Source organism: Thrips palmi, unplaced genomic scaffold (assembly GCF_012932325.1).
Source record: "Thrips palmi isolate BJ-2018 unplaced genomic scaffold, TpBJ-2018v1 HiC_scaffold_10, whole genome shotgun sequence".
Classification (NCBI taxonomy): Eukaryota; Metazoa; Arthropoda; class Insecta; order Thysanoptera; family Thripidae; genus Thrips; species Thrips palmi.
This window is the reverse complement of record NW_023144621.1, coordinates 15,618,669-15,633,624: the sequence shown is the minus strand read 5'-3', so window position 1 is coordinate 15,633,624 and position 14,956 is coordinate 15,618,669. Positions and strand designations below refer to the sequence as shown.

At 46.0% G+C, this 14,956-nt stretch overlaps 1 protein-coding gene across 3 annotated transcripts in view; it reads left to right on the top strand.

Moving 5' to 3' along the window:
- Positions 1 to 14,956, top strand: part of LOC117647463 (protein bark beetle) — a 28,809-nt gene that overhangs the window by 11,299 nt on the left and 2,554 nt on the right. The window contains exons 2-36 of one of the 3 annotated variants that reach the window (XM_034389212.1): positions 3,190 to 3,359; positions 3,848 to 4,038; positions 4,112 to 4,286; positions 4,371 to 4,540; positions 4,617 to 4,855; positions 4,929 to 5,178; positions 5,265 to 5,462; positions 5,555 to 5,900; positions 5,985 to 6,296; positions 6,395 to 6,595; positions 6,678 to 6,876; positions 6,958 to 7,206; positions 7,290 to 7,453; positions 7,532 to 7,758; positions 7,859 to 8,047; positions 8,125 to 8,369; positions 8,453 to 8,693; positions 8,768 to 9,092; positions 9,176 to 9,469; positions 9,559 to 9,709; positions 9,782 to 10,060; positions 10,164 to 10,525; positions 10,623 to 10,891; positions 10,982 to 11,393; positions 11,474 to 11,728; positions 11,804 to 12,057; positions 12,170 to 12,381; positions 12,469 to 12,699; positions 12,789 to 12,913; positions 12,997 to 13,122; positions 13,379 to 13,393; positions 13,579 to 13,837; positions 13,923 to 14,124; positions 14,208 to 14,458; positions 14,574 to 14,747. In XM_034389212.1, the coding sequence (XP_034245103.1) occupies positions 3,190 to 3,359; positions 3,848 to 4,038; positions 4,112 to 4,286; positions 4,371 to 4,540; positions 4,617 to 4,855; positions 4,929 to 5,178; positions 5,265 to 5,462; positions 5,555 to 5,900; positions 5,985 to 6,296; positions 6,395 to 6,595; positions 6,678 to 6,876; positions 6,958 to 7,206; positions 7,290 to 7,453; positions 7,532 to 7,758; positions 7,859 to 8,047; positions 8,125 to 8,369; positions 8,453 to 8,693; positions 8,768 to 9,092; positions 9,176 to 9,469; positions 9,559 to 9,709; positions 9,782 to 10,060; positions 10,164 to 10,525; positions 10,623 to 10,891; positions 10,982 to 11,393; positions 11,474 to 11,728; positions 11,804 to 12,057; positions 12,170 to 12,381; positions 12,469 to 12,699; positions 12,789 to 12,913; positions 12,997 to 13,122; positions 13,379 to 13,393; positions 13,579 to 13,837; positions 13,923 to 14,124; positions 14,208 to 14,458; positions 14,574 to 14,747 (7,962 nt within the window). Of the gene's footprint in view, positions 1 to 3,189; positions 3,360 to 3,517; positions 3,622 to 3,847; positions 4,039 to 4,111; positions 4,287 to 4,370; positions 4,541 to 4,616; positions 4,856 to 4,928; positions 5,179 to 5,264; positions 5,463 to 5,554; positions 5,901 to 5,984; positions 6,297 to 6,394; positions 6,596 to 6,677; positions 6,877 to 6,957; positions 7,207 to 7,289; positions 7,454 to 7,531; positions 7,759 to 7,858; positions 8,048 to 8,124; positions 8,370 to 8,452; positions 8,694 to 8,767; positions 9,093 to 9,175; positions 9,470 to 9,558; positions 9,710 to 9,781; positions 10,061 to 10,163; positions 10,526 to 10,622; positions 10,892 to 10,981; positions 11,394 to 11,473; positions 11,729 to 11,803; positions 12,058 to 12,169; positions 12,382 to 12,468; positions 12,700 to 12,788; positions 12,914 to 12,996; positions 13,123 to 13,378; positions 13,394 to 13,578; positions 13,838 to 13,922; positions 14,125 to 14,207; positions 14,459 to 14,573; positions 14,748 to 14,956 lie in introns of those variants that run through there. The other 2 variants (XM_034389220.1, XM_034389229.1) reach the window with 2 other exon arrangements.

Genomic DNA, 14,956 nt, shown 5'->3' with positions numbered 1-14,956 from the left:
GTCGGGGCAATTTCCTCTGGCGTGCCCGAGGAAACAGGGCGCGACCTCCGCGACGCAAAAACGACACCCTCGAGCGGTTGCGGTCGGCGAGGGGCGTGGCGGGGCGGGGCGGGGCGGCGCGGGGCGGGGGCGTCCGAGGAGGAAAAGAAAGGTTAGGGCAATGACAAACAATGAAGCCAAAGAAAGGCGGCAGGGGTGGGGGGATTTTCGCGTCGCCGACGGCGTGTCCAATGCCTCGGCTGCCGTGGGGCTTTCTACAAGTGCGCCAATTGTCCAGGACACTCCAGGACACTCCAGGAGGCTCCAGGGGGCTCCAGGACGCTAGGCCGCTCCAGCAGAACCGATAGAGCGCGGCGGTAATCGGCGTGGCCGCACTCGCCGCCACCGTCTGGGGGCTTCTCCTTCTTCTTCTTCTTCTCCTCCTCCTCCTCCTCCTTCTCCTCGGCGTCGCGGCTGCACGCATGTCCCCCCAAGATAATCTGCTATTAAGTGACTTTTATTGCAATCCGAGACATCCCCGGCGGCCGCCGCCTTGCGTGAGCCACGGTGCGCCCCCTCCTCTCCTCCTCCAGTGCCCCTTCCCCTCTGAGGTCCGTCCCCATGCATTTCCTTCGCATCGGCGTGGTATCCCTGTTGTCCTTGGCCGCCTGTGCGTTACGTAATTCCTGCACTGGAGTGTGTTATGCCCGTTGCCGGCGTGGCGGCTTCCCGTGCGTGTCGCCGTGTCGCCGCGTGTCGCGGGCACAATGGCTCGGTGACAAGCCCTCCCTCTCCCTCCCACCGGCCGCATTCCTCCGGCCCGCAGTCCGCACTAGCGCTGTCCTTGTCACTCGCACAGCTCGCTCGGCCGGGGACCGCGTGCGTGCGAGAGAGACAGAGAGCGTCGGCGCGTTCGGGTCGCCCACACCGCGAGCACAGTCCACCAACGGCCATCCGCCCGTTTTCCCGCCCTTTTCTTTCGCGCTAATTTCCGGCCGTCGGGCGCGTCGCTCTGTCTCTCTCGCACTCAGGGCGCGCTGCGGAAGGGTGCGAGAGAGACACTCGCGACTGATGCAGTCTGGTTCGGCACAGTCGTCGCTCTGTCTCTCTCGCACCCCTACTGGCCGCTCCGTGAGTGCGAGAGAAACGCCTGCTGGGCCCCACCTGTTGGACCACTTGTGCCTGAAGAAGCGAAAGGCCGCTTCGGTCATTGATGGTCGCTTTTCCTGAAACTGCACCAGCAGCCCGTCGTTGGCGAAGACGCGTGCAAAAATAGAAACAGGCGGAAGCCTCTACTCATCGCGAATGCGGTCATCAGGCTGCTTCGCGGGGCGTGGGAAATGACCAGAAACGCCAGAAATGACCGCGCCGGCCGCGCCGACACACAGAGGGCGCTGATGGCGCTTCCGGCGCCGCGTCCGGTAGTTTCCGGTCAGCTGTTGGCGGCCAGTTGAATGGCGCACGTTTAAAAAAATGATATAAAAAGCAGAGCGGCATCCGTTTCTGGCTGTTGGGCGTGTTCCTTTATTGAAATAAAAGAAGCGGGTGATTTTTGAATAATGGAACGGATCCTCACACTCGTCGTTCGGTCACAAAGTTCAAATTCGTTTTCGCGCCTCTTCGCCGGGCAGTGTGCGCGCGGGCTGGATGGAGGCTGGACGCGAGTGGTTAGTTTTATTTTCGTGGTCAAGAGGACGTGAAGAGAGACAGAGAGAGGGGGGCAGGGGCAGGGCAGAGTCGCCGCGTGCTGCGTGCCGTTGCGTCCAGTGCGCACGCGTGCCTGGAGGAGGAGGCAGCCTCATCCACTTGGTGAAAAACATCAAATTAAACACATAAAGACGTGCCAGCCCACTTCCTTTCGTGCGAGGGCCTGGCCGGCCTGGCCTGGACGGAGGGCTATGCGGTCGTGCCGCCGCCCCGCTCGCTGGAGGCCATCGACACGGCCGCCAAGCACAGGGACACTGTTGTCGGTGTCCTCCATGGATTAGCACGCGGCTTCGCACTTCCGTTGGTTCGATTCCCACCTCGGAGACCTTTTTTGCGCTGCCGGCGCGCCACCTTTCGTGCCATTCAAGCGGCGAGGCGCCAGCGCGCCAGCAGGAAGTCGTGAAAGCACCGCCGCCGCTTTCCAGCGGCGCTCTAAAGCGCTTCAAAGCGCTTCAAAGCGCTGCCCGAACGTTGATTAGTCGAAAGGCGTCACAAAAGACCCGCCGCGTCGTCGCCGCGTCGTCCCCGCCGCTCCCCGGAGAGGCAGGCCGTCTCGCTTCCTCCGCCAGGAAGTGGGTCTGCGCTCCGCCGCTCCGCGTTCCGTGCGCGGGACGTGGATAGAACATGTGAGGGTACCGACGGACTCACGTTCGAACGAGGAATCCAAAGAGACTCTCATCTGTCCCATTCGGTCCCTCGGTCCCCTCGGTCCCCTCGGTCCCCTCCGTCCGGTCCACCCCGTGAGTGCGAGAGAGACGGAGCGCTCGCATTGCCGCCCACGCGCCGCGTAGTGTCGCCGCGGCCCCGCCTTCGGTTCGCACCGCCGAGTGCCGCCAACGCGGAGCCCAATTAGCTACTTAATGCCTAGCGGCACGTCGCGCTGTCTCCCTCGAACTCCGCGGCACGCCCCGTGAGTGCGAGAGAGACAGCACGCCGGACTGCGGCGGGGGCGTAGCCGCGTAGCCACGGCGCCGTCCTGGTCATCATCGGCCAGGCCACGCGCCCGGACGCCCCGTCGACGCGGTGCTCTGCAGCGCGGGGCATCGCCACGAATCGCCCTAGAGTCCTGGAGTATCGGCGTTCGACGTCGACGTCCTTCCCCCTCGGTCCATCGACCTGGCCGTTCGTGACCACGCCGCTTCCCACGCGCGTCGTGTGCGTGTGGAAACATGTAAACACGGCCCTGTCGATACCCCGCGCCTTTCGCATCGAATCGCACGGAGTATCGACAGGTTGCAAGGTGCAGCGGCGAGCAGGTTCAGCAACCTCTCGGCACGGCGCCGGCGGCCGGCAGCAGCAGGCCGTGCCGCGGAGCTACGCGGAGCTACGCGAAGCATGACGCCCTGCTCTGCCTGGCTGCGCCTGCTGCGCTCGCGGAGGACTTGCAGTGCCCCATCCTGCCGAGACAGACATTCCCAGAAAAACAAAGAAAACAAACCGAATAATTGGTCCGTGCGCGTGGTGGTCCTTGGAGACTGACGGTCTTTTCTCGTCGTGTTGCAGGGCACCCCCGACGAGCGCATCCTCCTGACGAGCCAGCAGCAGCCCGGCGCGGGCGCGGAGAACCCCGAGGTGCCGCCCCTGCGGCTCGTCGACGGCCCCTCCATCCTGGCCGGACGCATGCAGATCTTCCACCGCGGCCAGTGGCGCTCCGTCTGCACCAACTCGCGCAAGTAAGTACCGCAGCGACCACGGAGTGCACGGAGTGCAACTCGTCTCGGATCGGATCGGGGCGAACGCCGGGATGGCAGGCCGTCCCGTCAGACAGGCGCATGCCGGTGGTTGCCTACACTGCGTTCCGCAGGCGCTCCGACCGGAGCGGGAGAGGTCCTTCGCGTTTAAATTCGGTTCGGAGTCAGTCGGATCCCGACGGTTTCGCTTGCGAGTTTGAAATGGCATTCTTCGCTCGAGTTGGAGGAGGTCCTGAGCAGAATGGTTAGTCAGCGCGGTCACCAGTTTTGCAGGGAATGTGCACTCGAGGAGTGTAGGTTAGGAAAGGCAGGACTTGTTGACTGTAAACAAAAACAGTGGTGGTTTGTTTTTGTCTGCTTGGCACGCAGCAGCTTTTGTTTCGTTTTATATTAATGAATCAAAAACTTAAGCACTTGTTTCTGCTGACCTAGAAAATGATGTGACCCCTGTTTATTTTTGCTGTTTGCAGTTGGACTCGGGCTGACTTGGAAACTGCTTGCCGCCACCTGGGTTTCCATGGAGGATCATGGTGGAGTTGGGTAGACAGACAGCCTGGAGTGAAGCCACGACTTCTGTGGGAGGAACCCAGATGTCGTGGAACAGAGACGGAACTGATGCAGTGCGACTGGAACTCTCGACAGTTGGGCTCTGGTGTTTGTGGTAAGTTTTTGGGCAGCCCTATGAATCACTAATAAGTTTGTGACTGTTTTCTGATCAGTGTAATATTTTATAGATTATCATCCTGACTTGGGAATCCAGTGCAGTCCATTTCATGTGTCATCTCAAAATGTGGTGCATCATTGGAGAGGGCTTCGGTTCGACAGAGCATCACATGAGAGAATGTTGACACAAAGGAACACATTGTACATAAAAACATCGCTCTCAGAGCTGGCTAATGTTGAAATAAGGTATGTCTGTTGCATCAAGTTTCCTTTCTTGTTCTTTGCTTTTCTTAAATGTTTTTTTTTTAATGAAACTTTTTTTTTTTGTAGATACGCTGGTGTGGGACGGGATTACAATGCCACCTCAGCAATTGATGTCATTGGAGTTCCTCCTAAAATGATAGCTGTTGCAGTAACACACTCTGCTTACAATGGCGTTAATATCACTATGCCCTCTGCTCCAATAGTGATGAAGAATTGTACTCTGCGCAACAACAGAGGTATTTTTATTTTGAACTTTTATTTTGCAAAGCAAAGAGATCTTTATAATAATGCATTTAATTGTCATCTTTCCAGGATATGGTGTTTTCATGAACAGCAGCTCAGGTCTTGCTCACATTGAAAACTCCCTCATTATGGAGAATGGTGGTGATGGAATAAGGTACATCCATCATGACCTCCCAGAAAATGCTCGTTTTGACCGATCGGAAATATTTGACTTTTGTACTTTCCCAACGACTGCGAGTCAAACATTCCCCATCACCATATCTGTGGAACAGGGGCATTATTCACCAGCGGAAAAGGATTGCTCTAAGGTATGTGTTTTTCTCAGATTTTTATTATTTTAATTTTCTTTAGGTAACAAAAAATTCCCTTTTCCTTTTGCAGTATTTCTTCACCCGCCCTGGTCATGTCCTGACACTTCACTTTTTACAAGTAAGAACCGACAGGAATGAAAGTGCCAAAATAGAAGTTTACGACGGAGCAAATGCAAATGATGAGCTACTTGCAACAATCGTAATACGGAATGGAACCAAGCCTCAGAGTATTACAACAACAAGACACAATGTTTATGTTCGGTTTAGAGCTCAGCCAAAGACCCAACTTGTTGGCTTTCTTCAAATAACTTCAGGCTACAGTAAGTGTAGTTTTGCAGCCCTCTAAACTTTCTTCCAAATCGACAGGCACTGGTAATAATAAATATGCAAAATCTTTTCTCATCAGGAAAATCATATGATCTCAATGTTACTGGCACAACTATAGCCGATAATAATGGACGTGGTATCGCTGCTGAGAACCTGCGCTCACAGATTCATGTTCACCAATCATCTGTTTCAAACAATAACCATGTGGCAGGTGTTCATGTGCTTGGTGGTGCAGCAGATGTTAACATCACAGATTCACGCATTGCTTTCAACATGGGTGAGTATCTGTATTTAAAATTAATGTCATTTTAAAATTATTGTCAGTTCTTGTTAGTTGAATATTTTTAAATACAATTTGATGTTGTGCAGGTGATGGTGTCAACATCAGTTACACTGGAGGTAGTCGGAATATTAGCTATTCATGGCTATCCTCAAACAAAGGATATGGTATGGCAGTTTGGTTGAATGATTCAAAATACATGGACCATGTTGCCTTCCACCAAGAAACAGTCATTGCATACTCGGAAATATACAAGAATTTGGATACTGGAATTTTAGTTGGAAACTTCTGTGGACCATCTTTTGTGAACATTACTGGTAACGGATTCAATAACAGTCTCAACACTGCCTTGGAAATTTTATCCTGCTGGAAAGCAAATGTCTCTATTCCCACCAAGCTTCAAATTGGACATAATACATTTGTACAAAACAAAAGGTATGATTTTTATGTTACTCTTGGTGATACTTATCATGTTTGTACATTTGCTTTATATGAACTAATGCTCCTGTTTTTTTACAGATTGGGTATAAAAATGAAACCAGTGCTGAACATGAAGGGAAAAATTGAATATAACCACTTTACTGAGCATGCTTATGGAGGATTGCTCATACGGAATCCGAGAATCGAGGGGGAGGAGCACCAAGAGCTGTTGCCTGTCAGCCTCACAGTTCAGTACAATGACTTCTCCAACAACAAAGGTGTCTTTGCAGTGAGCCTGGGTCTCAACCAGTATGCCGAAAAGGGTACTCAGTATCTGCTGTTCACACGGAACTTTGTAAGATACAACAGAATACATGAGCCATATGAAACAGGGATTGGGGAATCCTTAAGGTACTCTATTTAAATACCTTCTTTATGTTTTTATTTAAAATTCAAGGGCCAAAAATTGAGTCTTTTTGAGGTATCAACTACAATTTTCTTATTTTCAGATTGATTCCTCGAAGCAGAGTTGCAGCGCCGGTTGTTGTGTCATCCTCCAATGTAGATATTTTCAGGAATATCATTGAAAATCATGAGTCTCAATACGAGGTTGGTTCTCACTTAGAGGACCAGAGCCAAGTTATAAACTGCACCTATAACTGGCTGGGTAATGCAGGAGAGGACAAAATATTCATGAGACTTTTCCACAGGTTTGTAAATTTATATTTAACTCTGATAGCCTTTGTTTCTGTCAAAAGTAATCTCACTTAAATTCTCTCTACCATTTTACAGGAAGGATCGTTACAATTTGGCTAAAATTGAGTACCTGCCATTTTTACTTCATAGTAGTAATCCTGGAGCAACAATTATTTCTGTGAATCCAACTTTTGTTCCCCAATTTCATGCCCAGGGCTCTAGTAAAGTTGGTGGGGAAGTGGATGGCCAAGAGACTTTGAGAGCTGGCGAATACTTGGTTGAGCGAGACATTAATGTAAGTGGAAAATCAAAGATAAGAAATGTTTTAGTTGACAACTTATTATTGGCACCACTGAACTTTCATATCTTGTCTCAGGTGAGACCTGGTGGCAAGTTAGTTCTTCAGCCAGGAGTTACGCTTCGGTTCCCACCTTCGGTCGGTATGATGGTGGCTGGCAAGCTGGAGGCCAGAGGAAAGGGGCCAAATGACATTCGCTTGACTCTGCGAGAGGAACGCATTGACATGCCAGAAAATGACACAGATCCCACCCTTCTTATTCCCGAAGAGAATAGAGCACCAGTTCGTCTTTTAGGGGGACGCACCAACCGTGAGGGCCGTTTGCAGGTATATTCATTGGCTGAAATGTGAATCAACTTCCTTTAATATGAAACACTTAAATTATTTTAAAATTTTGTACTTCTGTGTAGGTACGAATTGATGGAGCTTGGGGCACTGTTTGTAATTATGGATGGACAAGACTTGACGCTGCCTTGGTGTGCCACCAACTTGGCTTGGTTTTGAATCCTGACGACTGGTTTTTGGAGAGGAGTGAAATACCTCAAGCAGGCACCACAGAAAACATTCTACTCAGGTATGTATTGAATTTTCTATAGTATATGTGAGTTTTGCTAGTAATTGTGGTCATGATTCTGTAATAATTGTTTTGCAGCAATGTGAGATGTGATGATGATGACACAGACATAACTCAGTGTCGTGCTGAGAGACCAGATGAATTTGAATTCTCATGCAGTCATGAAAATGATGTTGGTATACGCTGCTATGACACTTCATGGGCAGGTATACGCTTGGGGGTGGTTGCAGAAAGAGCTGATCTACAATTTATCACAGTAGAAAAGGCTGGTCTTCTGGACTATACCACAAATGCATTCAAACCTGGTAAATACATGTCTTTACTAAATTTGTATTCATGTCTGGGTCAAATTAAATAATTTGTAAGTGTAATTTACATAAATTTCTAACATTTTTCTTCTTTTAGCTCTCCAGATTGACTTTGCTCGGCATGCCTTGGAAAGTGTGCGCATTGTGGACAACTTACAAGATGGACTTGGCATCATCTACTCTGATCTTTACACATCAGGTGGTGTGAATACTGTAAGGAACTGCGAGTTCAGCAACAACAGAGGAAGTGGAGTCAGTCTGAAGCAGCTAGGCCTCAAAATATATGGTAAGAGAATTCAACTTCACAAGGCCTTGTTTAACAATAAGTAATTGAACATGACTAAGATATAAATTTAATTGCAGGATCTACAATGGAAAACAACAAGCAAGCCGGTATTCGGCACAACCCAGCTTTGTCAGGTGTGCAACAGCGTGAACTTGCTGGCTGGTTCAAACCTCCAACGGATTTGAACACGCAATATGCTCCATATAGCCCACTGTATGTCCCTCATACATTTTCAAACATTGAGTTGGACGACTGGGAGACTCGCCACCTCATTACTCAAAGAGTCACTACTGACCCAATCAAGAGATCATTTTTCATCAAGGTGCTTTTTCAATCTTTTTTGAATCTTTATTAAACTTTCATAAATCTGGATGGCTTGGACTGATTTTATTTTTATCTTGACAGTGTAAGCCAGGCTTTGTTATTGGCGTTCAGCTCTTGAATCCAATTCACAATCGCAGCACTGAGGAGATTATTGTGCGAGATGCTCACAGCCAAAGTGGCATTGCCCTTGCCGCTGCCTGGAATGTGAAGCGAGATTTGACAATCTTCCCTGCAGCTAGCAGCTCTTATGGAATAATCATTGAATATAACAGTGGAGTCGATGCTCTGGGAGGCTGTGTCCTAGTTTTATCCTCAGTGCAGGGTGAGTATTGATGCACAAAGCTTTGATTTTTTATTGGCCGTTCATCTCAACTTATTTGAATTTTGATTTTCCAGTTCCATTGCCTGATCCTCGTCTGCGTTTGGTGCGAGGCCCAGTTCCCACCCTCACAGTCACCAACTCACGTATTCGAGGCAATCGCCGTGGCCTGTGGGCTTCTTACTACAACAGATACCTCACTGAGCACGAAGACAACTTCCTTCGTAAAGCCAATGAAAGTATTCAACTGCTTGGGTGTGACATTTCACACAATCAAGAGGATGCTCTGCATATTCATTCTCCATTCTGGGACATCCATAAATCCAACCTTTCTGAAATTACCATTGTAATCAACAGCTCTCTCATTGTGGATAATGGTAGAGGCATTTATCAGTTTAGCAGGTCAGTGCTGACAAAATATATTTCTGCTGTTGTCATCTGCTCACTAGGTTATTATTAAATTAAATTATATTTGTGTTTAACAGGGATATGAGGAGCTCCAACAATTTGTTCCATTGGATTTTGTTTGACAATTCAATTGAACGCAATAATGGTGGAGGCTTTGATGTTTCCTTGCCTTATGTTTGGCAGTACAATGAAAATTACACTCACACTTTCTTCCTCTCAAACAACACTTGGAGAGATAATAGAAACTTTGCCTTTGTCATTGATGGCCATTTTGCTGCATTGAATCTCACCAAAAATATATTTGACTCCAATCAGTGTAAAACAGGCCTTATCTCAGTTAGAGGAATGGAGAAAAGAATGAATATTTACAGGTAATTTAAATTTCTCAAACCTCGTGTTTTTCCTGGTTTAAAATTTTTAAACCACTGTGCCTTTTTTGATTTTGGAATTTTTTTCACAGAAATCGCATTGAGCGTAATACTGGAGCCTACATGGTTGAGTTCAGGGCCGACAGTCAGTCTGAAATCATGGGCAACGTTGATGCTTACATGATTGAAAACGAACTGCGGCACAATCGGGACAATGCTCCCCTTCAGAGAGGATACTTCCAGGTATTTTCATTTGCTCATCCTGTCTTTTATTTTATGCAACCCATTTGCTAACTTTCCTGCCCCCTGTCATAGGTATATCGATCTCCAAGCTGTGTTGTTGGATTCCATGGAATTCAGAAGGTCAGAGTACGCCGCAATCTCTTTTCCAACAATGAATTAGACTACGTGTTGGTTGCTGGGGTTCGCACAGCCCAGCTGGCTAGCACTGTTGATGTATCTGAAAATTGGTGGGGTACTCCTGATGCTCATCTCATCCGACAACGTATCTTTGATTTTGATGACTGGAATAACCATGCTCAGGCAGAGTTCAGGCCATACCTTCTACAAGACAATTTTGATGCCTCACTCTCGGTAGGGATTGGTTCCTTAAATTCTACTGTTTGTAGACTCCAAATTTTATCTGCTTATCTTATTTATTTTTATTTTCATTTTATTTCTCTTTTTTTCTTTCTAGGTATCATTTGAACAACCAGTAATTGTTGATACAAACAATTTGGGTGGCAGATACAAGGATTCCCTGCGGCTTTTCTATCGACCAGAGCCTTATCGAGTTTACTCTGACATCACCATTCTCCCTGATGCTGTAATGACCATTGACCCTGGTGTTATAATGGAATTTGCACCCAACGTAGGAATCCTTGTACTTGGCACATTGCGTGCTCAAGGAAGAAGGGGCCTCGAAATTGTTATGAAACCACTCCAAATTCGAGCTCATAATAATGGTCCGGCAGGGGCACAGCCTGGCACTCCGGTTGCTGAAATTCCATCAAACCATTTGGTCAAGAAACGAGCTGTAGAATACCCTTATGTGGCAAGGTAAAGCACCATGGCATGATGTGTCCCTAGTGTTGAGTTAGCTGGAATTAAGTGAACCAGTGCAACATTTAATGGAATTTTGTATTTTGATTTTCAGTGGACACTTTTCAGACTCTATTCGTCTCTGCACTGGTCGAAACTGTACTCAACAGACCAATGAAGGATTTTTGGAATACTACAATCGCACCACTTTACAGTGGGTCCCAATGTGCGATGATCGATTTACTGAGCGAAACGCTCAGGTGGTCTGCCGAGAACTTGGTTTCGACTCACTCAATGTGTTTGTAAACCATGGCCAGCGAGTTGAGTTCCATTACAATTCCTTGTCTAGAATTTGGTCATGGCCAGAGCCTCTACAATGCAAGGGTAAGCCAACCTTAAACACACATTTGTTGAAAAAACCTGGAGGCTCACCAAATAAACCTTAAATATTGGACATGTTTTTTTACTTACTAGGTGATGAAAGTAAACTTGAAGACTGTGCAATAAGGCTAAATGGGCAATTATATGGTCACAGACATCGATGCGAATGGGATAGCCCATTTGTTTTTATTCATTGTGGAAAGCGCAACTTATACGGCACCATGGACTATTGGGGAGGTGTTAGATTTGCAAATGCTGAATTTGAGCAAAACCTCTATGAGCATAGGATCCATGATGTTGTTACTCATGAAACAACTAGAAGATCTGAGTCATTCATGGAAAATGTAAAAATTATTGGAGCTGGTATTTTGCATAATGAAAAGAGCCCTGCCATACAAGCTGTTGTAAGATCTCCAACAGTTATGAGTGTCAACATTTCAAGATGTGCATCTCATGGTATTAACATGATATCCCCAGCCGAAACTGTTCGCCTTCTTTTCAATAGGTATGTAAGAAACTGAAATCAAAGTTAGAAATAATATGAATTTTTACCTTGTGAATAATTGTTGTTTTTCCAATGATCAGGATTGAGGATACATTGGGGGTTGGTATAAATGCAATTTCCCTAACTGGTGAAGGCAGGGAGTCAGAAAGTTCTTTCAATCCTTTGAGAGATATAAATCTTCCCTACCATGTCTTCAGTCTTATTGACATTTGTGATCCAACAAAAGTTATTACAATTGAGGAGCGAGTTCTTGTGTACTACAAATATGATAACCATGCTGTCAACTGTGTCAAAATCTTCAACAGTGTGTATCATGTCAAACCATTTGGCTTCAGGTATGTTTTTATATGTATTTTATTTTATTCAAGATGTTTTTAAAGCAAAGAGCCTTACCAAAATATTTCTTACAGGCTTCTCCAATTCAACTTGTTCAATACTTCTTCTCACCCTGGCCGCCCAGACAGCATCACACTGTATGATGGAGACATCTACAACATCTCTGCCAGTGTTCTGGCTACCATCGAAGTCGGTGGGGGAATGGAAAGAAAGCTGTTCAGGACTCAAGGGCCGAAGCTCAGCCTCAAATTGTTTGCCAATGGTGGGAGCCAAATCCATGGTTTTATAGCTGAAATTGTTACTCTTCCAATTTCAGCAATTGGTTTCAGTAAGTTCTGTCAATTTTTTAAAAATATTTACTAACTTTAATGAAGGCCTCGCGTCTCTTCTTTGAGCTTCTGTAAGCTCCTAACATTTCAATTTGTTTTTTTCCCTTGCAGACAGAGATGTGCAGCACAATATTTCGTTCTCAGCAATGATTGCCAATCAGAGAGGTGCTGTTAGCTATATTAGTGCTGGAGAAGTAAACCCAGCTGTGACCCTTGAGTGGAATCAGATCCGAGGAAATGGAAACAAGCTTTATGGAAATTTCACAAGTGCTGAAGCAGCTGTCATGATGGATGTTCAAAATACTCAGAATATATTCTTCAGGGTAAGACTTCATTTTTATTGTTTTCTTGTTACCATTTTCTTGTTCACCAGGTGTAGGTTTAACATGTTTTCTTGAATTCATTTCCAGAATAATTTGGTAGAGGGTAACACTGGAGGACTTTGGATTCGATCAGACTCAGGTGGTTCTGCCACTGCTTTGAAGGGCTGGGTTCACAACAACCTCTTCACTGACAATGCTCATCGACCAGCTTTGTATGTCGAGGGAAGACAAAGCTCTCCTTACCAAGAAGTTACCATTTACCGAAACTACTTCACACGGAATTACTCTCCATACAACAATGTCATTGTGCTGAAACAGGTGAAGAAATGCTGCATTTTTTCTTGTTTCTAATGTGCTTGTCTGAGCAAAGTGTAACTAATATTTCTTTGCTATAAATTGTATCCCAGGTTGTGTCTAATTTCACTTACAACTACCTGCATCGGAATTGGGGTGGCCATATTTTGGAAGTTTCTGGCTTTGAGAAAGTGCGATTACCCATTTACCAGACCACCTCTCACAATGGGTTCTACTTGTGAGTGCCGCCACTTCAACAGCTACTGATGTGTGTCTACTTCTTGCCAGAAATTGTCTTATTTGGTGCTCTCTGTATTTCAGCAACTATGCTATGGACCGAGAATCACGGGGAACCATTGTCGCAGGAACTGCTGGCCAACATTATGTTGACAATGTGTTATTTGATCCAGATAATGATTATGAAATTGTCACAGTAAACCGGTCACGGTAAGTTGAAGCACACAGTACTTGCCAGTGGCATCAATGGTAGTACACTTTGATTGGTTACACCCTATGGTGGAAGTCTCTTTTTGATAAGCACTACTTGCGCTTTAAACTATCATTACACTTTGTAGTAGTAGGTGAAGGTTACGTAGTTAGTTTTCCCTGGTGTTGGATTTGATCTTCTTTGATTACCCTGTACTCATGGCATGTCACATTTTCCTCTTTTTTTGGCTGCACTTATGCGTGGTGGAAATAACAGTGCTGGCATTTACAGGTAAGCCTTTTTTTCTTTTTTTTAAATATTTGTAGTGCTTGTAAATTTAGAAGTAACTTTCTTTAGAAATATTTGCTTACAGACTTCTCTTGACTTGTGAAATATATCTAGATATCTTCTGTGAATCGTCAATAAAAAGAACTGCCTCTCATTTGACTAATACTTGTCTATTTTCTGCTTTACAGAAGTCTAGATGTGTGGAAAACTCCCATTGATGCCAAGCACAACTGGTGGGGATACAATGAAAGTTTGGCAGTGTTGGGCCGCATCAAGGATCGCGCTGATGATCCAGACCTTCTGGAAGTGGACTTCCGCCCCTACCATATGAACAATCGAACAGTGCTAAGTGGGAAATGTCCGCCAGGCTGGGCTCTTGTTGGAGACACATGTTACATATACATTGGAGCCCCAATGACTTTCCACGATGCCCGCAATTTCTGTCGGGTATGTGGGTCTTAATATTTCACATTTCATTGTTTTTATTGGCAGTTCTATTCTTTATTCATTTTTTGTCTCTTGAATGTTGCAGTCTGATAATGCCTCCATGCCCTATGTTATGAGCAACTATGTGCAACTGTACCACTTCCTACAACGTCAACAACAGGGCTTCCAGCTGCGTCATCATGTCTGGGTTCAAAATATTGATCGCATTAACCAATGCACAGCGTTTGCGTATCAAACAGTGGAAGTCGATCATTGTGAGCGTTTGAATCCGTTTGTCTGTGAAATGGGTATGTTATTGGATTGACTGAATGTAAATTTTTTGTATCTAGAGATCATCAATCAACTATTGTCTATTGACCTCTTGTTTTAGATCCTGGAGTCCATATTGACCCATTAAGTTGGCGTGAGGATGTTGTTACAATAGCAGTGCTTGGCGTAGTAGGTGCTGCATTGGTTTTAGTGGCCCTAGCAGCAGGATTTTGGTTTACTAAATCTCGCAGAAGGCAAGAGGAGCGTTTTCAAAGGAGGAACTCAATACGTCAGTCCCTGCATTCTGTTAGATCTCTAGGCTCAGTCCATGGCACAACTTTCTCTGAATTGGGTTATCGTCGTAAAGAACCTGTAAGAATTATATTACACTATATTTCATTTTCACTTGTAGTGCATGTTAGTGCATTCCTTTAGAGCATATATCCACATGCTATGTATTAATTACAATCTTTTCGCTGTATCACAGTTCACGGGAGCACACAACAGCCAACGCTCAAGCCCTACACTGACTAAAGGCTCAGATTATAAGAAAATGAATGGAAGTCTGGATTCAATGGATAAATCACAGTTTAATTCATCTGTAGAGGACACCCAAAGCTTTGACATTTATGAAACGCACAATCCACAGGCAGCAGCCATGGTGAGTAGCTATTCTCTTTTTTTTTTTTTTTTGGTTTGTGGCTGTTTATCTAGTGTTAAACCTTTCCATAGACAAGTAAATACAGTTCAATAAAATTAAAGCAAATGTGGTAAATGTCTTTGGCAGGAGGTCATGCAGCCTCTTAGGACCTCAGAGCAATGAAGGTTTCTTCATTGTTAATGGGTGAGGTGTGACCGTCCTCTTTGAAT